Source organism: Poecilia reticulata, linkage group LG6 (assembly GCF_000633615.1).
Source record: "Poecilia reticulata strain Guanapo linkage group LG6, Guppy_female_1.0+MT, whole genome shotgun sequence".
Classification (NCBI taxonomy): domain Eukaryota; kingdom Metazoa; phylum Chordata; class Actinopteri; order Cyprinodontiformes; family Poeciliidae; genus Poecilia; species Poecilia reticulata.
This window is the reverse complement of record NC_024336.1, coordinates 19160121-19186200: the sequence shown is the minus strand read 5'-3', so window position 1 is coordinate 19186200 and position 26080 is coordinate 19160121. Positions and strand designations below refer to the sequence as shown.

Genomic DNA, 26080 nt, shown 5'->3' with positions numbered 1-26080 from the left:
GCACCCCTTTACAACATAAATGCAAATCATTCTGGGCCCCATCGTTAATCTTTTTCTGCTTTGCTTTGGTACTTCTTATTGTATGACTTTATAACTGCAGCTGACTAAAATTCACATAAATAGTGATCTGTACCCTTCAGTGCGACACCTCCGATATGTGTTAATGGTGTTACTTGACACGTTGCTCCCAAAGTGTGTTTTCATTGTATCAAATTTTATTTATTCATTTTTATTGGCATATTTAACACCTGTTAATCCCTGAATTGATACTGGCTCCAAATCACCCTTGATTCCCTTTTATGGTGTCTTTTTATTTTTTTTAATTTTTTGTGTCGCACAAGTTTTCTTTAGCATTTGGTTTTGAGCTGACCATTGAAGAAAGATTTTTGTCAACCTTTTCACTGTTAGTTTGGTTCACTAAGCTATGGGAAAAAACCCCAGTGACATCCTATTTTCAATTACTAGAAATTATCAAAAATATATGTATATGTTGATATATCAAAAAGTTTCTGATGTTATGCACTCTAATGCAGAAAAACCGATCCATATATCAGTAAAATATGTATTTTAAGTGCTTTTACACATCTTTATCAGTATCCCGCCTGCATTTTAAAAATGTCAAAATTTCTGTGCTTTGATTAAACCAAGATTATACAAATTAAACAGGTGYAGCTACTTCACAGAAGTACAATCAGGCAGTTTTATCTTAAGATACTTTATTAATATCTTCTGTTGACAGCATCAGCCAAAAACAAACATTGAAAATGAAAATCATATCATGGGAAACGGTACACACGGGTTCTAATGGTTTCAGGAGACGGAAAAATATTCAGAATTTAAATGCAATCAATCAGCCACATCTGTCTGCATGTTTGCTTGTACACTGCAAAGCTGACAGAGCGAGGGAATGAACTGGATAATGAAGTCGGGTCAAGGACTGCGAGTTTGTGTATTCTGCGGAGTCGAATTTTTGCATCTCAGGCACAGCATGGGCAGGGATGAGGTCAGAGGCGGTAAATTAGGACAAGCCGACAGTAAACAGGTAGATGGTTTGCACTGAGAGGTCATTATTCACAAATTATGACTTTAAAGAAGAAGAGCTATCTTGTGCTGACAGTGCACGTATCATTCCGTCTTTTTCAGAATGGGAATATTTGGGGGAAATGAATGGGGAAGGGACGTGTCTGGCACATGCACCATATGTTGCCACTCAGCTGGAAATGGGTGAGAGAGAGAGAGAAAGAGAAGACAAGGCAGGCAGAGAGAAAACAAAGATATGCAAATGAAGAGAAGGAAGAAGTCACACAATTGGCTCTCTGCAGAGGACGATTTCCAGCTCTCCGCGGTAGAGCTTCCCACCGTCGGACAGGCTCATGATGCTCTCCTTGTAGCCCATCAGATTATTCACATCCACATCCTGAGGACAGAAAAGGAAGAAATCAGGCATATGTGATGGATTTTGGTTTGATTTCATATTGTTACTGTTGTTTTGCGGTGTTAACATCGCATAAAGTAAAAGACAACAACAAAAAAATCTGATTTAGGTTGAAATAAATTAAAAGGACCCTCAAGACTGGACACTGTAAGGCTGTGAGCTCTGAACTATAACTTTTTGATCCTGAGAAAAACCTAAAACTTAATGAAGTATAATTTTTAGACAATCATTTTTCCCTGCTCTCTGGATTTGTTTCAAAGGATGGGTTTTTCCCCAGTCATTTTTGCTAGATACCAGGTTTATTTTGCAACTTTTCTGAAAAGAAAAAGAAAATATTAAATGGTCTCCAACACTCTAGAACAACATACAAACTGTGTTTATTTCAAAATATTTTACTAAAAATACAAGAAACTAATAGCAATCTGTGAACACCAGCATTTTATACATAAATGTGTGGAAAATGTCAAAATAAAACGTCTACATTTTTAACTAAAGAAATGAAAGTATTTGCCTGGTTACTAAGGTAATTTGACCTTTTTCTGTTTTTTTTTTTACATCTGCATCCACACAAAAACCATCATAAATGCCATAACCCACAATACATGGCAATAATCTCAAAATTAGCCCATCAAAAACGTAATTGTTTTTAACAACGATAAAATCTACACAGCTGTTTGGGAGTTAACAAAATGTCCAAACTCATCAGATTGTCTCCATTTTACACTATATTTGTGGATCCATGAAAATGCCTGCTTGAAGCTTGAAAATGTAAAAAACTGAAGCTTCTAGGTCTAAGCCTCCCATCAGTTTTTAGCCCTTAGTTTTGATGCTTGAAATGAAATGAAATCTGATTAATTGCACATCTTTCAGGTATAAATTTGTTTAAGCCAACTTAGGTTCACTGTAGACAATAAGGGGTGTATATTGTCCCTCGAGTAAGATCTGCATGTTCTCTGAGGTCTCAATAAGTAACTAGTTACAAGTACTAGCATTGCTGTAGTTAGTCTACACTTTTTAGGTCAGAGTACCCAGAGAGAAAATCTACAAATCTAACCATGTATCAGACTTGCAGCTCTGCACGGTTGAATGTATTGTTCATCACTTTCTTGTAAGGTTGATCGAACTTCAATAGAACTTGTTGTTCTAGTTTTCTGAGAAATTCTAAATATTGAATTTTTTATTTTTTTTTGGCTCTTCTCAACAAATCCTGGACTCCGACGATAAACAGTTAATGAGGTTGGATGTCTTGCTGGTACCAGTAAAGCTTTTGATCTGAGCTTCTGGAGCGCTGAGATCAGAGCACTCAAACATATGAATCACATGCAGCATGTTCAGTTATACAGGCGTAATGTGTTTAGCATAGTTTTAAGTATATCAGGAAGAAAAATGATGGCGGAGAAATGTTATTACGGCCCTGAAGTCTAAGCTAATGTTTGAACTTGCATGGCCAGCTGAGCTGTGCACAGACACGGTGTGGACTGATGGACTGATGGAGCTAAATCACTTAACAGAATGGAAGGCATCCATATCCATCTCTTACCTTCTTGGTCTGGTACAGGTCTCGTAGGAGAGCTTCCAACTCTTGCTCATCAATGTAGCCATTCCCGTCCTGGCAAGGAATCAAAGTAAATAACACATTATTGGTATTTTCAACTCAAGACGTTCAGAAAAGGTTTTCAAAGACATAACAGACAATGTGACAATGTGCATGCTCATTCTTGCCAATTATTATTATTTTTTATTTGTCCTTTTATTTTCTTACACTAGCTTAATCCCGTTTAGGCTGGCAGGGTGGATGTAGAGGTGCCTATCTTCACTCATTTATTGGCAAGAGCAGGAGACTAATTATTATTTTTTTTAAGCAATAAAAGTTTATTGCCCACCAAAGAACCGCAACATCAAAAGGACTGGAGGAAATCCCTCTACTTCTTTTGCTAACCTTAAATCCTCATACGTACCAACCTACAAAACGCTGCAGACCGAGCTAAGTAGCATGACCAATTAAAAAGGACAAGTAAAGCACTATAAAATAAAATCTCCGTAAGCTTCCTGTCTGTGAACTGATTACAACGATCGTTACAGATGAAGGTCGAACTAAACCATAAATGTGAGTTTGTTCTTGTCAGGTCTTGTGAGTTTTTCCTCCTTGTCACATCACAAGATGCTCTTGTTTTTTATGAGCTGTGTTTTTTTCAATAGAAACCAGCAAATTCAAGAAAATATTTCCAAAATATCACATTGAAGTCCTGATCATTAGGCCTTTAGGATCTTTTGGCCTTGTTGTCAGCAGTTTGTCACATATGTACCCGCTTATTCAGTTTAATCTGTTACAGATCCAGAGATAGATCAGTTTCACACATGGAAATGAGKATTTTAGACCCTCCAAAGAGATGACCAAAGATAGACGTATGGTAACTGGATGAAGATCTAGTAGTTTCTTATTTTAGGGCTTTAGACMRGYYTTTTTTTTAAGCCTCAAATTTTTTTTTGCCAAATCATTGTCTAATTTTTAAYATCTGCTGCCAAGTTTGAGCCTAAAAGCGCTACATTTCAATAAATAAGTGCTTAAATTGCARATATTCAACATGAAAGAAAATGGACAAAAAATATGACTATTTTGAGAATTTAAAATGTTTAGTTCTTAATTAGTTTAATTTATTTGTTTATTTGTTTGATGGTCCTGGGCTACCACTACTAAAGACATTGKGATTGGTCTGCTGTTTAACTGCTGTGYATGTTAATCAATCAGATGGGATCTACATAGTGAGTCAGAGKGSGATGTAAATMATTTCTTTAAGGAAATACAATGTGCCTAAACATTTACTGCAATTTTAAATAATATTTAGAACATATTGTGAATTACATAATAAATTGGTTCCTGTGCATTCAATAGGTCTTAAAGATTTAGGCAAATATTTATTTTTTTATTTTATGAGAAATTATTGTTTTATATTGTGACACCTCCATAATATCAAAGGACTAGGCTGGTGTTACAAAAACAACTGCCTAAATTTGAAGAAATACTTTGAGAACATTCAAATAACTGGAGAGCTACAGGCAACTGATGAGGCTGGACAATTATTTTTACAACTTTTTTCATAGATAAATAGAATCTACTAAAAAATGTTKAGTTCAACATAAATTATTTTCCTATTAATTGACCAGTACTTTGCATTCATCTTAATTTTGTAATAAACAAGCATCCAGAAACTTTTCTCAGAAGCAGACTTTGACCCCCCAAAAATCAGGAAACTATGCTGAACATTTTATTGTTTTGGACTTAAAAAAAAAAAAAAAAGGTCTGTAAATGCTTTTAACTTGATGATTTTGGCCCTCGTGACAAAGAGAGACCCAAAATATTTTGTTCCCTGCATGCTTTTTCTCTGACTGGTTTGTTTTACCAGACTTTCTGCTCAGCCACATTCAGGATTTTATGGCGAAATCATGAATGTACCAGCCTTTCCATTCACAATAACGCGAGGAGGGTTAGCTGTAAAGCCAATATTGAGCCTGTTTGCTAATTAATGAGTTATGTCTCACGGTGGTGTTTATAGGGTTTCGGGCCAGGAGATAAGTCTGTGTTACTGGAAGTCTGCCGTTGGCAAACAACGTCGAACCGCGATCTGTTCAACTGGGCTCAGTCTCAAGATGACTTCAGAGCAGTGAATCCTGCCAGTCCTTTAAAAAGAGATGCTCTTTGATGTTGACACAGCCAGTTTGAAGTGTACCAGATTTGGGGAATAAAATTTGAATTCTATTTATTCCCCACTTTAAGGATAAAAGGACCTGGCACTCTGCGGAGTTACGAGAAACACAGTCACATTAAATATCCGAGTGTCTGTCTAAGCTGTGGGAAATCTTGGATTTTGAAGGGATGTGGGCACACTGAGACACGTCAGAGTCCAGCTGACAATCCACAGACTCAGCACCAGCGACTGCAGCAGCCAGCATTTATATTTATCATGAGAGGAAATGCGTCCATTAATTTTAAGTATGTACTCCATAACTTCTAAGTATGTACACCAAGCAATGAGAGGTGGAACAGCTAAACAGGTGGTTATGGCTTCTTTTTTTTCACTGTGTATAGAAGACATTTATCATAAATAAATAACAGACATTGCCATAAGACAGTCATGGAAAAATGACTGTATATCCCCACTATAATAATACTGAAATGTTTAAATTCAGCAGGAATGGAGACTTGACATCCGTTCTCTGTTGTGAACAAACAAGATGAGGCTAGGAGCATTTATTTTATTTTGATATTTTTTTCCCCCAAAATACACTCTACTTTGTGATATTTAGATATTTTTATATGTGCTAACTTTAGTAAGAAGAAACAGTGTGCTTGCAATAAATTCTACATTTTTGCAAATGTCATATTTCTAAGACAACCGGTGTATTTCATAGATTTCCTCAACACAGCGAACAAAAAAAAAAATTATAATAATAATTTCTTTGCTTCCAAAAGGAACCATTAAAGATTTTATGACTTAGTGAAATCAATGCAGCTGATCCAGCACTGGTAGGAGTGAAATATACCTCAGTTTTTTATAACGCCTATAAGGAATATGGAAAACACCCACAACGACTAAGAATTAAACCAAGTCAAAAACCAATGCCGTGCCACATTAAATTGAAATCTTTATTTCCCCCAAAACCTGACTCAGCCTTTCTACAATCTATAATAGCACATCCCTAGCTTCACAAAGCTGAAAGCGAACCGTAAACAATAAAAATGATTTAGCAGTGGTATTGTGAAGCTCCACTCCACTCTGCCTTGCATCATATCCTTCGCTGCTGTCCTTCCAAACAGATTTACCTCTGTTTAGGAAAATGAGTAAAACCGCAGCTGAACAACCGTGAGCTGTTTACACAGGGGACAGGTGCACCTGCCCTAACTCATTTCCCTAGGTGGGCGAAAAGACCTTAAACAAGAAATTTGCATGTTCATTAGTTTAACAAAAAACTACCTCAAAACAAACAATATTCATACACACATTTTAACTCAGGATAGAGAATATTCAACATGTCCATGCAGGGACAGCTCAGCTTTTACACAAAATACATGCATTTATTCCCACACAAYTTAAATAAACTGCATAACTGCAGTCACCTCTGTGTCCAAAGCTCAGGGGGCTTCAGTCGCAACTAACACCCTCCTATATATGACTCAGCCTCACTGAACACTGAATTTTCTCTGGGAAAATGCAGAATGTAATCAACCAGAGCATCTGGCAGGGTTCCTGCAGACTTCAGGAACTTAACGTTTAGAGTCTTGGGATATTTTTATGACTCTTGCTTCGGATTATAAAACCTACTGGGAATTTCAGAAGCATCATCACTTAAAAAGAGAACAGTGCTAAGGAGTGCTTCTTGATCACCAGATGCAGGCTAAATATTAATTAAATTAATAGAGGCGTATTTTTTATTTATTTAATCAACATATTGAGTTGCCATTGTCAAGATATCAGCATGTTTAATGCTGAACCCACAAATGAGTGGTTTGTTACCAATATTTGTTAACCTGCCATATTTCAAGTGCCACAGAACCACATTTTGCATAGCATTAATATATTTGGATAGATCGCTAGACTCTAACTTCCCTAGCTGACAGGCTAAAGCTCACAGAGATCGGTGGAGTCGTTATATGTGAAGGCAAATAAAGACAGAGATCAGGGAAATGTAGGTTAGCGATGACAGAAATAGCATTGCGGTTTCCACCACGTCACCCTGATAAAACTGATTAATGGAACGTGAAAATAAATGCCACCTACCTTATCATAGTAATTGAAGATGGAATTGAACTGCTCAGAGGTCAGCTTCACACCCTGTAAATAAAACACAGAACGCAAAAATGTAATAAAAAAAAACACTGCTGAAATAAAAGCAAATGACTTACTTACTAACATGTAAAACTAAATAATTAAAGATAACTTAAGACAGATGAAAAACTGTAATTGTGTAAATAAATTATTTACAGACTTTGCAGTTCATACAAAGACTCCTCAGTTATACATTTCTTTAATTGGTTGTTTGTTATTGAAACACAGTTTTGAGGTAACCACTGTGCTGGTGGTTTTTCTTTACATACCTGGAATTTAAGAAGGAAATTCTCCTGGACAGGGAGGAGCCTGTGGGGGAAACATGGGATTTAATTAGCGGACGTAGTGGTCGCTCAATTATTTAAATCAGACGGCGGAGAATGAACGTCGGGAGGAAATGTGTTTTAACTTTTAATATTGTGAATAGAATTAAGTAAAAACTGCGTATTACCTTGCCATCTCTGAGAGACCCAGCTTTCCATCTCCATTCAGATCAAACATCCTGAGCTACAGAACAACACAGAAATGAAAAGCGCTAAAACATATAAATTGTGGATCAAATCTAAAGCAGAACCAGTGAAGGTACAAGCGTTGACGTCATTGTAAAATTGAGCAAACATGGTTCTGCTGATACAGCTTAAAAACACTAATAGCCTATTCCTTCTTGGCTTGTTTTTTTTTAATTCATTTACATTTTGACCAACAACTGCAGAACATTGTAGATTTAGGGATATTCTGTACAGTGCAAAAGTCAAATCCAAAAGATGACTTTTCAATACATTTCCAATTGTTAACCAAATTAGTTATTCAGTTATCTGCATTTATACTCTGTCTGTAAATTGATACAAAACGAATTGTTTTGAATTGTGACATTTTGGCTTTATTAACATTTTAGATGAAATGGGGTTTTATATATGATGTAGCCCGGTTGATAAATGAAGCACATTTTCTTTTTTGTATCAGTCGACAGTAGCACTCACTCCTTAGTTTTGCTGACAACGTTCAACGCTAGATAAGTATTTTTCTCCTTTTGTTCAGAAAGATGTTAATTAACATTCTTCAGTCTTTCCTTTCAAAGGAACTCCAATTTTCTATAGTATGCCTTTACAGTGAAAGCGGCGCTAGCAACGTGTACAAGATAGTGGCACCAAAGTTGTGAAAAATGAATAGACACATCCCCAGTTGATTTAATCTTTTGCAGCAACTGTAGAGGAACAGTGGGCTTATCCGAGCATTGAGGAGATTGCTTGTAAAAGTCAGATTAGCTTCGGGGCTTTTGAGGAGCAGATGTTACCGCATCTGGGCTGAAGACAACCTGCAGAGAATAATGGGTCACCACCACTCTGCTGCACATCACTGCTGTCACCAAAACAGCAAATCTCTGACGTCCAGCAGACCAGATGGACAGTAGGAACGCTCCTTGAATTACTTCTCATTTTGTGATGCTATGCTCACTTTTGTGACAGACAAGCACAAAGTAGCTCATAATTGTGAAGTTGAAGAACAAGGATATATGGTTTTCAATAATTTTTTTCTTTTTTTTTCTTTTACAAAAAGGTGCATTTCTTCAAATCCTCCTCTTTTCCTGCTGCAGTTTATAGTCTTCAGGCTGTCTGTATCTCCTCTATACAACTAGACACTGGACATTTAGTCGTGCATCTTTGTAAAATAGCTCTACCTTATTTAGGCTTCCTGAAGAGCATCTATGAACCCTTCCACTGCAGCTCTGGCTCCATGTTTAGGGTCTCTGTTCAGATAGAAGTCAAACCTCAACCTCAACCCCAAGTCTTTTCCAGCCTCTTATCAGTCTTCTTCTAATATTCCCTTGCCCCCCATCATCCCATCAACTCTAACTAGTTTCCTTGTCCTGCTGAAAAAAAAAATCCCAGTGTCTCCATAGAAATGAGTCTTTGAGATGATCCTGCTTTCAGCAACTCAACCGTCTTATTCCTGGTGTGTGTAATGTGTCCCTTCCTCTTCATCGTGCTGTTTGTCCACTAAAGATCACTAACAAACCTCTAAAACCTTTCACAAAACTGCTGAATTATGCTGAGGTTAAATTACGCACAGCTGCACTTTGAATGCATTTTGTTGTGTTGGGTTTGTGCTGGACTTATTATGGGTATTACAATTAAAAAGGAATAGCTAGAAATGCGCACCACATTTTTTTGTTGTTTTTGTAAATCAATTTTGAAAACTAAGTTTTCTTTTCCTTCCACTTAATAATGATACACAACTTTGTGTTGGTCTATCACAAAATAAAACAACAAACAAAATGAAAAACTCAATATGTAAAATAAATTGAAGGCTGACTGCGTACAGTCATTTGAGAAAACTCCTCTAGAAAGTCAATTTATTTTTTGAAAGAATTTTCACTTAAGATAAAACTTGAAACCTTTGTGCTATAGAGCTAAAACAAAAAACGTCGTGCAGCTCCACTGTAAATTGAAGCGTAGTGCAGTATGTGTATTTACATATGAGACAAAGAAAGTCTTACTATGGTCTGTGTGTACTCCTGCAGCTTCTGTTCATCATAGTGTCTGTTTGCCTTTTCCAGCAGGTCTGACAGAAAGCCCTATAAATGGATGCAGATCAAGAGAAAAACAAAACCAAAGATGATCCGTCTGGTTATCATCACATTGGCAAGATATTAAGATTTTTTTTAAAACTTGCTTTGTTTACCCTGAATTTTAATTCACATAGTTTTTGAAATGTAAAAGTGCCATCTAAAACATTATATACATCATAATATAATTTATGAAATAAAACTTAAAGCAAAAGAAGGAATGAAGACATAGCCACAAAAAAAAAGACAAAAAAATTGTGAAATTGTATTTTTTTTTTTTGGCTTAAAAAGTATTTGCAACCACAATTTTGCAGCCTTTTAAGCCACGAAGCTTCACACTGAACGTTATTGTATCACTTGATTCAATATTTTCCATGCCTGCTCTCAATTATGCGGTGAGACGCATGTCTGGCGCCTGGCATCTCATCTGCAATTTTCCACAGTTTTCAAAAAGCTACACCTGAGTAACTCATCTGCACCTGGTCAGCTGGAAGAAATGCGACACTAGAAACAACCCAAGCAGCATCTGCACATGTCAGTCGTCGACCTCAATAAGGCACAGCTCCCCAGTGAATAGCATGCCCTTTTATAACATTTCAGCCAACGTTGTAAAAGAGGTGTTGAAGTAAATAACATGTGCGTAATCTGCAACACCTTTGGCGTCTAAATCGACACCTGATGGGGAGGGGAAGGGGGAATAGCTCTGGGGAATTTCCTCTGGATCAGCCGCTGAAGTCTCCTGTGTAAACCGGTTAACTGTTTTTTGCTCGACTCATTGCGTAGGCTTACATTGCTACAAACGAATATTGAAAAGAATTAGTGGGATTTAAAAAAAAAAAAAGTGGAGTTAAAATATCCAGCTTGTGTCGCATTCAGTAAATTAAATTTAAAACTAAAGTCAGGTCAAGCAGGCATTTCTGTTGGCTAGGCTGTAAGCAGATTAGGCACTGTCGATGAAATGAACACATTCAAGACAGCAGATCAGAAACTTTAGGTTGCTGAGCGCATTCGATGACAATTATCTCTGTGTGTGTTTGAAAGGTGAGGAGAGCGATTCCTTCTCACAAGACAGTAAGTGTAGGCTGCTGTACGACTACGAGCAAGAACAGACTATTGACAATTTCATGGAGGGAGATATTAGGGCAGAGTTACAGTGTATGGACTCCTCTTTACAAAGATAATGGATGCTTAATAGATCAAAGGTGAAATACCGCAGGCACTAATCTATTGAGATGTGGAAAATGTGATTTGATTAGGCGAGTCCTCCTTCGCCATGTTCTCAACATGGGAATGAGTTAGGATGAAGTGAGAATGTTTTCAGTCTCAATGCATCACCCACATACTGGGTATGAGATGCTTCGGATCGTTGCAGTTCTAGGAAGAAGTTATTCTACGTTGTTTTCATAATGCCCCAAGATCTTGCGTCTCATACCCACACAGTCAAGTCACATAAGTTGAGTCATGAGACGCATTAAGTTAAACATAAAAACGAATAATAAAGCCAAAAATAATGTAACTGAAATATGTTTATGCAATTCAATTACTTTTAAAGGTGCAATTTGTTCCATGCAGCGACATCTAGTGATACAATAGGCACGTTGCATCCAGCTTGACTCAATGTGGCAGAAACGCTTAAATTCATTATATACCGGGAATAATTAATGTAAACTAAAAAATGTAATCTATGAAAATGTGACAAAAAAAATTGGAGTGTAAACCTAGCTGTGTTTGGTGTTATTTAAACTCCTTTAACATGTGATTTTTGTCACTTTTTCACCAGTGCTAGTTCGAGAAACCTGCACACAAATTAAATTTAAAAGTCAATTACATCAGAATTACATCTTCGCAGTTACAACAAGGTTGTCACTTTGCCCTTTTGAAACACTTGAGTTGAGCCAAGCACCAAAAAGCAATTAGCAGCTAAGCTAATGTGCTACTACCAAAAATAAAGTTAGCATCTAGGCTAACAAGCTACCAAAACTTCAACTGCATATGGACAAAACTGCCAACAAAAATGTTAGAGATATATTATAACAAATAAAGATTTAAATAAAATATCTAATTATGTCTGATTTACTGATCAATGACTGAATAAGTCCCCTGATTTTTGTTGTTTTTAAGGTCAGATTAATTCACTTACTAAATTATATATTGGGAAGGTTACTAATTTATCAAGCTTTTATTTATTTCTATTTTTCTTCCTAATTAGAGGAGGACTGTTCCTCCAGAGTTTACACCATGCTTGTAAATGGCATTTTCAACTAACTCATCTAATAATTTGTCTGATCCATTGTGGTATAATTACTCTCAAAAGCCATGCATGTGAGACCAGGTTCAGCGCAGAGTGATGAGTGTTAGTGGAGTTGTATATTTGTGGAAGAGCATTTTTGTCCCATGAGTGAGCAGAACTGTCTCTATGGGACACCTGGGTTCAGAGAAATAAAATAATCCCCAGAGAGCTTGCTTTGACTGTTCTTAATTAAAAAAAAAAAAACACAATCAAATTTCATATATATTTTGTAATCATATGCTCTTGTTTGTTTTTGGGCAACAAGGCAATTATAATTTACCTACTGTTTAAATGTAACGTTATTTCAATGAAAATGAAAAAAAAAAAATACTGACACAGAAAAATGTTAGACTGTTTTCTGACACGTTCTTTAGTTTGTGTTTATTTGTGCGAACAACATGCATTAACACGCAGAAGCGGCGTGCAACATAAGCATACGTGAATACATTCACACATTGTAGTCTAATGAGTACATTTGAAGCAGGAATTAAGAACAACAAAAGCGTTATGAGGAGAAATCCCTCTAAATGATTACAGCTTAGAGTCCTGTTAAATTACAGTGAGTGAAGGAGGGAAGGAAAAAACAAAACAAAAACAAAGCATAAGTATGACCATGGAGGAATATGAATAGACACACTGAATACTCTGAGGTTGATGATAAGAGCTATTTCTCAATGATTTTAATGTGTTGATGAGCATATCCATTTACCTTCAGCTCATTCGCTTCAATGTAGCCGCTGCGATCTGTATCGTATCGCCTCCACGCCTGAGAGAAAATAAAACAAATGTTTTAGTTGAAAGGATTTTTTTCCCAGCATTGATGCAGAGAAATTCATCTCCACAGTGTTTTGCATCTCCACTGTTTGAATAAATTCTCTCTGATCGACCCCCCCCCCCTCCACCCCACTTGTGCACCAAGGGTTTCACTTTTCTCCAGTGCAGAAGAGCATAAATCGTTGCAGAGGGGACGATTTGAAAAGCCTGAGCCATTACTGTAATCACACTCCTTCCAATACAATCCCTATCGCCCACATGCAGGGCATGGGGCAACATGAAAGAGAGGAAAGAGAAAGTCATTTTAATGAATGTTTTAATCTAGCAGCTGTCCCTGTCCAAAGAAGGGCTCCTTATCAAAGATGGATGGCTTCTCCTCCTCCTCCTCCTCCTTCTCTGCTCCTCCTCTGAGCTCTGCAGAGAGGAGCTACAGTGGCGTTATCCATTATATATGACTCTGAAAATAGAAGTTTCTGCTTCCTCATTCTAACCCTTTAAAAACCTTTACGCCCCCTCCCACCCTCCCCTCTTCCTTCAACAAAGACTGATTAATCCCCCTCTCCGCGACGTTCAAAAACTCTAACCCCTCAACTTCTCATCAGCGTTTCATTTGCGGGCCCCTTTTTTCCCCCCAGCTTTCCCTCTCACTTGCCCTTTTATATCGTTCTCCTCCATACCTTCCCTCTCCTTCATTTTCCTCCCTTTACTTCAATATTTCCTCTTGGTGTGACACGACAGGCGAGGACCCACACATGTAATTGGTTTCTAATTGCCTCCGCTCTTTCAATGCAAACGGGTCGAACATAAAATCTGCCATTTTATCCAACTGTGTTCTCATGAGGTGCTTCATGAAAATTAAATATTCTGTGTTAGTTTCTTGGAAGCCCTTTCTGTTGCTCCACTGGTGGTTTCTTATTGAAAAATTTAGAGCAGCACTCAAACTGGGGGAGATTTTTATATAAAGTAGTTTCTAAGAAATGAAAATTTCCCTTTATAGGTTTTGAGTATGAACGATAATTCCACAGGACTTATTTTTCTGTATAGCTGACAAAGACAGGTGATTTAGAGCAACTTAAGCAATGAGAATTTTATGCTCGACATGCAAATACTACAAAAACGGAGAAATCGAGGATAAAATTGGGATGTATCTGGTCTCAAAGGGAAAGATTTCAATGTCTAAATTGAGTTTTAAGATGTTTTTTTTTTTTTTGGCAGACACCACAAAACGTCTCAAGTCTGGTTTCAGGATTAACATCGTAACCTCCTGACTTCAAGTTTGCCATTTTAACCCACTGAGCTAAAGAACTACAGCTTTGATAGTTTTAGTACAGGTACTTTTATGTGTTCTTATGATTGTTTCATTGTCATTTCTGTACAATTGGTTGATTTTTTTTTTTCTAACAAAAAGAGATTCTACTCAGTTCTTCAATTGTCTGAGAAACATCGGGCCAGAGCTTCAACACTTCAAATGTAATTTTGGTCGCTGTCTCACTTTTATCCTCATTCTCGCTCTCTTTTAAACATCAGACACTTTTAAGTTCTGTTAATGTTTATTATAATAAACATTAACAGAGCTTTCTTTTGCTGTTTAGTAACTGTTTGACGCTTTGCACAATTTTCCTACAATAGTGGCCCAGCCATAATAGCTGTCCTGCACAGTGTGACAGTGTGCACTGAGCTTTAGGCAGCTTTTGCATACGGACCATTGTGACATGGGAAGACGATGTCAAGCCACAGAGGAGGCAAACGCAGAGCCGAGTTGGCAAATAGGTGTGAATGTGGGACAGAAGTCCTCTAAAAAGCCAACAACATTGCTGTCATTCACAACTTCCTCTCTGCTGACCTCTTTCATATAAAGCAATTCCTTGCAGAATGAGGCCGGCTCCAGTGGTTGACTTATTAGAACGATGAGGTGGCTCATCCTTCTTCTCCTAATAAGGATCCGTATTGTTAGAAGGTCTCCTCATTCTGCAAGGAAGTGACATTCAACACTAATTGGCCAAGAACTTCTTTGAATTACTTGAAGTCAGACTAGGACTCCTTCTACATGGCCCACGTTCTCCAAATCTTGATGGTTCATAAATATCATGGCAGTGTATCAACACAAACATGCACATTGTGAGGGGTGACATTTAATCATAATCTCCAGTTTAATGGCCAAGTGTAAAATGTTGTTCAGTCTTGTTTTTCTTTCTCAAGATTCGGACATCAGTGTCCTTAAACGGCTTCGGTAAAATGAAGAGGTTGTTTATGTTTTTGTACTCTCTCACTGAATACTGTAATCAACCTTACTCTGTCCACAAATTTCCTGCTATCGCGTGCTTATTTGTTTTTTTAAACACTACGTATATTCTGCTGATTATTTCTACAGGACACTATGGTGATGGGAGTTTAGGATTCTCCAGACACATCAGCTCCACTTTTAGACACAAATTCTGAGCAATAACTTTAAAATGCAATAAAATGTTGAAGAACCATGTTCACCATGTAGTACTGCGTGAGTAACTGATTTAATGTAGCTGGTACTATAATTGTATACAATTACAAGTACTATGCGTGCCACAATTTGAGAAACAAGACATTATTGTTCCTCATATGTATGCCTCTTTTATGGCTCTGCCATTTTTTTCCCCGAGTCCCTCGTTGTGATGTGTCTGCGCTCACCTGACTCTGAGCACAATTTAGATCATTAAAAAAAAAAAAACATACAACTTTAAGACATGTGCAGTCATGTGCAATTGAAGGCGACAGTCTGTGTCTTTTAAATTCAAAGTCCTCCACTTTATGCTGCTAATTGGAACACCATCAACTATCTGAAGGGAATTTTATGACATTAGCTGCTGGATGGCGAGAACATGCCGTCTGTCTACAGCTGACTGAGTTCAGCCTACGGTTTTGATTGGTTGAAGTACGTTGGCTCTTATTAATGATCATTTTAGTAGAGCAAGAGGGTTCTGTCCAAAAAAAAAAAAAAAAAAATCCTAAGGAACTGACAAGAACTGACCATTAGGGGCAGGTGCTTTTTATGTAAAAAAAAAAAAAAGATCATCATGTCCAGGTAGGAAACTCAAAAGACTCTCTTACCGCCATGAACTCAGCACTGGAGCTGACAAACTGTCTGAAGCAGAGCAAGAAGTTCTCTTCAGTGGGAAGAATCTGGGCCAGCTGGAGAGAAAAAGATGACAGGAAAATGGCAGTGGTGAGCACAAGATGGTGCAGTTGAAGAGAGAGAGAGAGAGAGAGGGGGGGGGGGGGACGGGGGGCTTTTTGTCTGCAAAGCCTCAAATGGGCAACTAAGGAATAAATAATAAAAAAGCATAACCTCAGAAGCTGGGCTATGTCTTCGATGGGAATATTTATTGAAATCCCCCTTCAGCATATTCAGGAAAACACTTTACTGTGGATCTTTATCCGGTGTATTGAACGTTTAATTAATTTTCCTGACGAGAGACGGCTTATTGATATTTCTCTTTCTCTTTGAATCTCAATCTGAATTCACTGACTGCAAGGTGAAGCTCCTGCTAATACTAGAGAAAAACACACCAACAAGCCTTTTAAGCCCCAAATAATGGGCTCTCTCTTTTTGTTTATGTTTTCTTAAATAGTTTCTCACAAACATCACATATTATAACATCTTTCACCTTCTGATTATTGAARATGGTGTCTGTTTGTCTTATGAAAATTGCATTTTTATGCAAAACTGGATGCAAGGCAACCACACTATCTGCACAATAATTAGGCACTTGAGGATTTTGCCCATATCGTCATTTTCAGGCATATTTTCTAACTTCAAAATGGATGAAATAAATGCTTAACAGATTTAATCATCTCTGTGTAAGGAGGGAGGGTGTGGCCTCAGGTAATGAGGTAAGATAAGAGAATCATTAAATGTTTCCTTACGAGTAGTCAACAGAGTTGAAAGAAACATGTTCAGAAAATAAGATGCAAATTAATTGCGATGGGAAAATGTGTTTTTTTGTTTAGTTGAGTAATAATTATGCACAATAATAACTGCCCAGTAACTGTGCCCATATAGATATTCTCCCAAAAAAGTCAGTACCTCACTTTTACTTTTATAAACATTGATGTTTGATGTTTATTAACCCTTTGGCCATAATATAAAAAGTTTGATGCGATCAGTGATCAACACCCAGCAGCTTTTTTTCCACTGACGGACGGTGGATGTAGTTGAAGCTCATTTATGATGATGCTCAAAAGGCACTCTGAATGTTTACTTTAGCCACACTGGAACGTTTACGAGCATGAATAGTCTGTTTAAGGTCACACTGCAGACTTTGATTTGTTCCCTCCAAAACCTTTAGGGTAATTTTTTTTTTTTTTACATTTTTGTCACTATCCTGCTGCGTAACCCAAGCAAGTTTGAGTTTAAGTCCACAAACCAATAGCTGGGCATTCTCCATCACRATCTTTTTGGTAGAGGTTCCATCAATTACAGAAAGTTGTCCATATTGGCAAAGCATTGGCCAGACCATCACACCACCACCATGTTTGACTTTCACTACGATGTTCTTTTTTCTGAAAGGCTGTATCAATTTGACACAAGATGTAACAGAATACATCTTCCAAAAAGTTCTACTTTGTTCCTGTCAGTCTACAGAATATTTTTTGAAAAGTATTCAGTCGACATTAGGATGATTTTAGTGAAATGTGAGATGGTTCTTTGGTTTTCTAATTAGGTAGCAGCTTATAACTTTCCTAAAAATACAGTTGTTTTGTCTCTTTCTTAGCCTGCAGTATTTGACTGCAGTGTGTGACCTACCTTTATCTCATTGGCCAGTCAGTGAAACCCTTGCTGATAGGTTGAAGTGCCATGCAACAACAACGGTTGAACATTTTTCATCTCTCTTGTGTAGCTTTGCCAGCCCACATGTGCAGGTTTATGTCTACAAGACCTACACAAATTTCATATGCCTGAATTGCTTGACTGGAAGAGGGCAAGGGATTGTTAACTCATTGTGCACGTTCCATAGGAAATGAATGGGGAGAGGGACTGATGTTGCCTCATGAGTATCAACTCAGACTGAATTTACCTTAAAGACTTAAAGACCTTATTTCTCATCTGTTCTTGAATGTCTTTAGTGTATAAGTGTTTTTCCTTACTCCATGTTGTCAGACAGACTCTATTTCTTGACTCTACAGATTAACCAAAGCAATGTGGTTAATTGTAACTAATTCACAATTTAGATCAAATCAAAATTTGAAAACAGCATTTTCTATTTATTTACTTAAGTTGTCTTTGCCTAATATTAAACATGTTGAAACAGGTAAGTGTGACAAAAAAAATGAAAACGGATGAAAGCTGCAACCTTATCTGAACTAAAAGCTTCAGGTTGGTTAGCGGTGTCTCTTCGGTCTACGGCAAGCTTAAACTTTTCTCAGTTGTCTCTCGGTACTGATACCTCTGACATCTCGATGCGTCCATCTTTGTTCTTGTCGAACTTCTGCATGAACTCCTTCATCCTTTCTCTGAATGTGGGGTTTGTTGGGTCCTGGAAACATTTAGTTCAGTTATGTTAGTAAAACTTTTGTGATTGGTGCAGATCTTTGCTGATCTAGTTCTCCTTGAACTCACCACTCCTGCTCCTCTCCGAGCCGTCTCCAGCTCCCTGAAGAAGTTCTCCAGCTCCTTCCCCTCGATGTATCCATTTCCTGAAGAGAAACACATGGGTCTTATTAGCAACATGTGACATCAACCTGATCACCCCTCCAGCTCTCTGTGTTCACAGGGTTTTGTGTCAGAGAATGCTTCATGCAGATGAGGCCGGTCGGCTTTTAATAGAAAGTTTGGAAAATTAAGATACATAACCTCGTCTGTGGATATGAATTTGTGCAACTCAAGAAATAATGGACTAATTCATCAGCTATTTTATTATTTAAAGCTAAATTACATCCACCTACCGTCAACCAAGTTGGTAAAAATGACTATTTTTAGCCTCTTGGTCATTATCCTAAATTGAATTAAATCATATTTCTTGGATCCTTATCGCACAGGGCCGTAAAGTTAATCTTCTCTCTCCCTTATCTTGTTTCATTCTCATTCCCAGTGGTCTGATTCTCTGACAGAATCCATTCTAGGGACAAATCGGTCTGATTTGCTTCACCAAGGTATTATGGAAACCTGTGCCAATATTCTATCAGGAGGCGAGGCTGAATGGCTGGACAGATGGCTCCAAACGATGTGACTAGCTGCTTCAATAAAACCCTGGAAGGCAGAGCTGCCTCATTAAGCTCCAACAAAGATGATTATGCCATCCACTTCCTCTCGCTCCGGCTCGCCGTCTTTCTCTGCTGTTTTTACATTTGACTTTTCCTTTCTTCATCCAGCCAACATCTTGGCTTCCTTTGTTCTGTGTATATCAATGTGTGTGTACGTATGTGTGTGTGTGTGTGTGTGTGCCTGTGATGTTATCAAAACTCATGAATAAAATCTCTGTTTTATTTCCGATAGGTGGGACAGTGATGTGCTGCTGCTGAGCTTTTCTTTAGCGCTTTAGAACGAAATGTCCTGCTTGGTAATTAAACAGAGGGATGTGAAGACAATCAAACAAGCCAGTTTATTTGGAGGCTTATACTGAAGGAACCTGCCATTGACTTGATGAATACAGTGATAGGAATAACCTTTACATTTTTTTTGTGCTGTGATTGGTTCACAACCAACTTACTGCAACTGAATAAGATATTGGTATGTGATATTATATATGTGAGAGTATGCCAACTCACTTCATATTCCATATTTTAGTCATTCTGGATAAATCCCTATTGGTTGCAAAAAAAAGAAAGAAAAAAAAAAAGATCTACAGGATGCTGCATCACCAGGGCCTCCAGAGACTCTGAAAATGAGGTTTTATTTCTAGTTTTGATGCTAAAACATACGCCACAGCACAATTCAACCAACCAAGAGGGCAGGTGTGCACACTAAGTGAATATTAAAAGCAAATACAACCTGCATTTGCCTTTCAAAGCAGAGGAAGCGCTCAATCCATTCAAATGTTTTGTCTTGGGTAAATTCAGGAGCAGGACTTTGCTTTCTCGGTTTTTGTTTACAGGCCACTGAAAAATAATTGACGGCTTAATGCTCTAAAATTAGCTAAGTGAACAGCAGTTGTTTAAATCTTTTTTTTTCCCTGCTTTGAAGGAGCTGAAGTGAAAAGGCCTGATGGATAACAGCAGAGAAAGATGAGAGGGGCGCAGTAAACAGGAGCTTCAAAAGTGACGCAATCCAGCTGAGATTTGATCCGAGTGCCAACGAGGGAACATGTGCCTCGATCGTCTCTGAATGCTTCGCCTCTTGTGTATTTTTATCTGCAACTTGGAGATGTTTACTCAGTGTGAACAAACAAATTAGTCCTCCTTTCTATCGGCGGAGCCAGGCAACACTTCCAGTAATGAGAGCAGAAATCAGACACCCGCAGCCAAATCTGCGGATGCTCACTCCTCACTTTTGTTTTGCAAAGCGGCTTGTTGCAAAACAAAATTATGCAAAACAGCAACGAAGAAGTCGAGGCGCCTGGAAGGGATTGGTATCTGCCCAATCCGACTGGCCCCACGGAGTAAAACCAATAACTTTCTCTGCTCTCATACGGAGAAATTGGGGTGAAGCTCAGCTGCTGAGCACCTCCACCACACCCAGCTTCTCATCCCAGCTTGATTTCCCAGCGGAAAACGTTTCCGCTTGTGTGCAGGCATCAAAAATGAGCGCACAGACAGCAAATTCCCTAGAGTACAAGTGTGTAAAACAAATAGGTGCAGCTCCCTTACTTTGTCTGCATGTGTGTTTTTTGGAGCATCGGGGAGTTGACAGGAATCTGACTCAGATCAGTCTGTTTAGTGGTGATCATTAATTTTTCACAACATATGTGTGAAAAAGAAGTTTTGTCCTGCCTTCATCTTAATCAAATTAGCAGTACAGTTATCTAGTGTGTTTTAAATCTGGTGTGTTTTAAATATACGAAAAACCTTCTATTAATCAGTTTAAAGAAAGTTAATTAATGCATCTACAGTCCTGGCTATGAGTAAGTTTAAGCATCATCACATTGTCACTATAATGTGGTTGACAAATTTATAGGAAGACAAAGGAAACTATTTATGGATTCATGCACATTATGGTGATATATGCAGAGTGGCATAAGAGAAACCAGACAGATCTAACAAGAAATTAGTCAAATTTGTAAATGTTAAAGGAGCTGCGTGTGCATGTGTGGTCACCGTGATGGATTATCTTCCATTGTGGTGAATGCAAAAACTTATGAAAATCTTTTCTTGCATAAAAGAACAAGCGCCTGACAAATTGCACTTATAGATTTATTCAATCATTTTCATAACAGGGTCATTTTGCAGCGTTGGGAATGGTTGTTGCCCATTTCCAGCTGTCAGTAGGCAAGGGGATAATTCACCATTCAAACACAGAGAGGCACAGTTATGCGGTGAGAGTGCCTAATTCACCATGTATGTGTGTTTTGGGTCTATGGTATATTGGAATTCCCCCCAAAATGAAAAAAGGACCCAATCTCCATGCAAGAAGTCTGGGAATGGAACCCAGTTCAAAGAAACAGAACCAACAACTTGCACACCAAAGACAAATAATAATAATAATAATAATAATAATAATAATAATAATAATAATAATAATAATAATAATAATAATAATAATAATAATAAAAGTATTACAGTGCAAATGTGTAAAGCACAAAGAAAAACATCTATAATTGGAAGCGTAAAGCCAAAGTACAACTTATGATGAAATGAAAAACACCAACATCGGGGAGTACTTCATGTACCAACAGGACTTCGCCGAAATGCGCACAGGCTGCGCAAATCAGAGGCAACGGCACAAAAACATTTTAATCGGGTTTAATCTCGAAATCAACACATTTTTCAGCTATTTTCACAATTATGTCACACAACATAAAAATGTTACCGTAATAAAGAAATGCGTTACAACAGACTGTTCTAAGATCAGATGTGAACTTTTTAGATTGGTAAAATATTATATAATTTTGCGCCACTTCTTACAGAAAATCAAATGTCTTTACAAAATTTTGTATACTTTCCCCCTATAAAAACCCCACTGAGAGTACTTTTAAAAGTCTTTAATAAACTCAATTTTAATTTCCCCGCGTCAAAAATGACTTTCAGTAAAATTTACAAATTTCTTGATTTAAAGATCTTTCAGCTGATTTGTCACCTCTAAACCTGAAGTTGGGTGCAGTTGTCCAATTCAGTTCAATTCAGTTTATTTAGCGGGCCAAATTAAGACAAATGTCACTTCAACGCGCCAAGCAATTTGCAAACGGTCAAAAACACAGGTAGATAAATACATAACTTTAAGTCAATCCAGTCTAATCTAATCACATATTCAGGTCCTATTCCTACGTCGCAATTCCATCCTAATTATAATACAGCACAATAGAAGACAGTTGATCATTTATTGTTTATAATAAAAAAAAATTTATGATAAACATATTTTTTAAGATTTTGCTTTTTATAAAACTTCCCGTAGAAAAAAAAAAAAAAAAGAAACCCTACCGTCCACATCGAAATGTTTCCAAATATCAAGGAACTGGGACGCGGTGACCTCGGCCAGGTGCAGGTGAGGAGGCTGTTGTGCTTTATTTGCCATGATGATGAAGGTGATGAAGATGCCGCTCCTGTGGGATGCTGCTGCAGGTCAGACACCGGTGATGAAAAAGTGACGGAGAGGGGGAAGAAAATCCGCTGCTAACTTTTTCGGTGTCTCCGGCTGAAACAAACTCCACACTGTGGCCCCTGCTCGCCGCCCCGCCGCTTTTTAACGCGAGCGCAGGAGCTGCAGCGGCGCCACACGGCCGCTGGGGGCGCACTGGCAGCATCCATCCGTCTGAGTCAGCGCCTCTCTCTGTGCGCGCGTGTGTGCGCTGCCAAGCTGCGTGCAGTTTTGCGATAGGACTGCAGTGGACAGGATGATGTGTGCTGAAGACGCAGATGGATCAACTGTTCTCTTGTTGCATCAGTTTTCCTTTTGCAGCAGCTCCCTTGTGGACGCGGTGTTTTTTGATCTGGTGCGCGCGCGCGCGCACGAGACCTCTATGTTCCCTGCGTTCTCGTTGAAGGTGTGTGCAAGCGTGCAGCTCCTCTCCAGTGTGTGTGAGAGAGTCTTCTCAGACTTAATTAGAGCTTCACACACTAATCACATTTCCCACACAGCCCCCAGCCAACGGTGATTAGCCCACATAACAAATGTAAATTATGAAAAAAAAAAGAAGACGTGAAGGGGGCAGGGAGGCTTTTTCATTAATGGGCAGTCTAGTGTGGAGGGGACGCAGATTCATGCTCACATATATTTCTTAAACTCATTTACTGCAGGAGGTCATAATATCCAAGATGAAGTAATAATACTGTAATGAGCAGTAGGACTCCCTGAAGCATCTCACTGATCTTCAAACAGACATCATTTCACTTATGGAGCATTATTTATCCAGTTCAGATGCAAGCTGAGGCAAAAAAAAAAAAAAAAAGTGAAAGGAATTAAGCAGGTCATGCAGACAGCCATCATGTAATAGCTACAAAAGAAAATTAATTATGGATTTGTTTGGAAATTATTTTTTATCTTAAAGGTCACCTGCTAATTACAGTTTCACTTAAAATTATGTCTCTGGCTAATTTGTGAGCAGATGGCCAACATTTACTCCTTGTTTACAACCCTTATTTCTTTGAGTTCTGTTTCATATGTTACATTTGTTATGAAGAGTTAGCTGAGAAACAGACAAGCACCCCTTCAATGTCTTCACATTTTTACACGTTGCAGTAACCTTTATCACATTTTATTGGATTTATTTAGCAAAATAACTCAAGCTCAGTGTTGCTTTTACACCAAATTCACCAGGAGGCCCAGTGTTTTCTCATAGTGGCACAGAACAAAAGAAACAACAACAACAAAAAAACAATCAGGGCAATATTTCATTGTTTAATACATTTAGTGAGCTAAAAAGCCACTTTGGCTCAGAAGCTGCAGGTTGCTCACCTCTGATTTAGCAGATAAAAAAGTGCGATCTTATCTCAATACTATAAAAGTGCAACATCTTCATTTCTAATTTATTGTTAAAGTAAAACTGTGAAGGTAAGAAATGAATCTGATCCAAGGGAGCAATTAGCTGTGGTTTCTATGCCAGCACATATCATCATAAGACTTTAAATGTCATAATTTGTGGTTTTGGTGGTGGTGAGGATAGACGCGGTGGACCCAGGTCATGATGAATGATGATGGTTCTAATGAGGAAGTGTACAGAAATCCAGGAAGCACAGGTGAGCAGGGAACAGAGACATATGGAGGACATATGGAGTACACATGGAGTACACATGGAGTACACATGGAGTACACATGGAGTACACATGGAGTACACATGGAGTACACATGGAGTACACATGACACAACTAGGATACTTCAAGGAGCAGGAAACACAGGTGGGATTAAATACACAAGGGCTAATCAGGGAACACGAGAAACAGCTGGGAGCAAATCAAGGGCAGACAGACAACACAGGAACTAAATTGACACACAGAAAAACCAAATCCTCACATTAAGCCTTCACTACAAGAGCCAAAACAGGGGCCAGGACCAGTTCCACAGTAGCACTGGCCCCTGTTGGCCCCCGTCTAGAAATGCCCATGAGTTTAATCAGATTGACTGAAGAGCCTCTGTGACAGATATAAATTCTCAGCCCTTTCAGTTACATTTAACGGATTTAAGTCTCAGCTTTGTCTACGTCATGTGAACACATGAACATGGTAAGAGATAAACTATTTCATTGTAGGTCAAACTGCTGGGAAAGTAAACCTCTGTTCCATTCTAACGTCTTTTACAACCAGTAACAGCTTTTCTTCCATGATTGACCGGGCACCTTTTCCTCCTCAGACAGACAACTGAATTTCCAGATCTTTATCATTAGCCTGCAGACTTGCTGACCACATTTGGATACCTTGATGCATTCTTTACTGCATCAGAACTTCTCAAATTGGAGTTTTTGATTTTTCCATGAAAATCTTCTCAGTGTTGCAACATTGACATCTGCACATGAGGCCATGTGAATGCAAAGTCAAGATGGACACATGACTTTCTTTAGTGCTAACCACCTCTAAACACAAAAAAGATAAAAATGTCAAGCTGATCTGTTCTCTTTACATCGATCAGTTTGCTGATTCGATTGAACTTTTTTGCAACTTCCTCTAAATTTATTATCACAGAACTTACAGGAAATGGCAGAAATATGGAGAAAATTAGATTAAACAATTTATTTTTATTTTTACAATACTCTACAGTAATTTAAAATGCGCCTCACAACTCTGCACAATAATCCATAACCAATTTAAACTTTCAGCATGAACTATGAAGCTGCATAGTGTGTCAGGTTGTAGAATGTCTATAGATTTAGTGTTTAAACTAAGTTTTGTTCTTTTTCCATTCTGATTTGTTACAAAACAGCTCGTCTGTAACATATTTGGGGGGTTTGGTCTGGGATGTTTTGATGTTGCAGTGGAGAAATGTTGCATTCCAGTTGTTTTCCAACTTATTCCTGTCTGGATATCCAACATATTCAGAAATAAGATTTCATTATATTCTCATATTTTTAGCTCTATATTCCCGTCGTCAGTCTTTTATCTGCATTCAGTTCCATAAATCCATTCTGCCTGGTGAATTAACAGATGATAAAACGCATAAATAAGATGCACTTTGCTGATTTTGCTTGTTTGGTTTTTGAAATCTTTTGAATTTTTTTTTTCTTTTTAATCTCCATTATGCACAGTCTATTCATTCTCATGTCCTAATCAGAATCATGGAGCCTGTCAATCTTTTTTTATATATATAAATGTGGTGCAAGAAACCAGGTTATCACAGATTGTGCAAAATTGAAATCTGACAGTAATATTTTGAGATCTGATTTTCCAGACAAGTAACTGTCAATGACAACCAGATTTTGCTTCTGTTTGTTTCATAGGCAGCAGTTTGAATCCAAATGCAGACTCTCCACAAGACTGAATGACAATAGACTCAATTAATGTTCACGATTAAAAAGTAAAGGCAATCAAGTTGCATGGCAAGCAGAATAGATGACTTCACACTGAACTGAGAAAACAACAGAGTGAAGCTGAGACTAACCAATAACATATAAGTCATCACCACTTTGTTTAGAAGC

The 26080-nt window shown here is 37.9% G+C and overlaps 1 protein-coding gene across 1 annotated transcript; it reads right to left on the bottom strand.

The window, feature by feature from the left end:
• Nucleotides 1–696: 696 nt before the first annotated feature.
• calb2a (calbindin 2a) lies at nt 697–22692 on the bottom strand. The gene is made up of 11 exons (XM_008411668.2): nt 22437–22692; nt 18484–18560; nt 18311–18400; nt 15975–16055; nt 12826–12882; nt 9758–9835; nt 7712–7767; nt 7530–7569; nt 7213–7266; nt 2976–3044; nt 697–1417 (listed from the first exon to the last, which is right to left on the bottom strand). Exons 1-11 carry the CDS (start codon nt 22528–22530, stop codon nt 1301–1303), a joined length of 813 nt encoding a protein of 270 aa, XP_008409890.1. The 5' UTR covers nt 22531–22692; the 3' UTR covers nt 697–1300.
• Between the last annotated feature and the right edge of the window lie 3388 nt (nt 22693–26080).

Excerpts from the sequence above, each read along its gene's own strand:
- calb2a (XM_008411668.2), bottom strand. The coding sequence starts at position 22,530 with ATGGCAAATAAAGCACAACAGCCTCCTCACCTGCACCTGGCCGAGGTC. Across the intron at positions 7,570-7,711 it reads GGTCTCTCAGAGATGGCAAG|GCTCCTCCCTGTCCAGGAGA; the intron begins GTAATACGCAGT and ends TTTCCCCCACAG. Across the intron at positions 3,045-7,212 it reads TCTTCAATTACTATGATAAG|GACGGGAATGGCTACATTGA; the intron begins GTAGGTGGCATT and ends ATTCCTTGCCAG.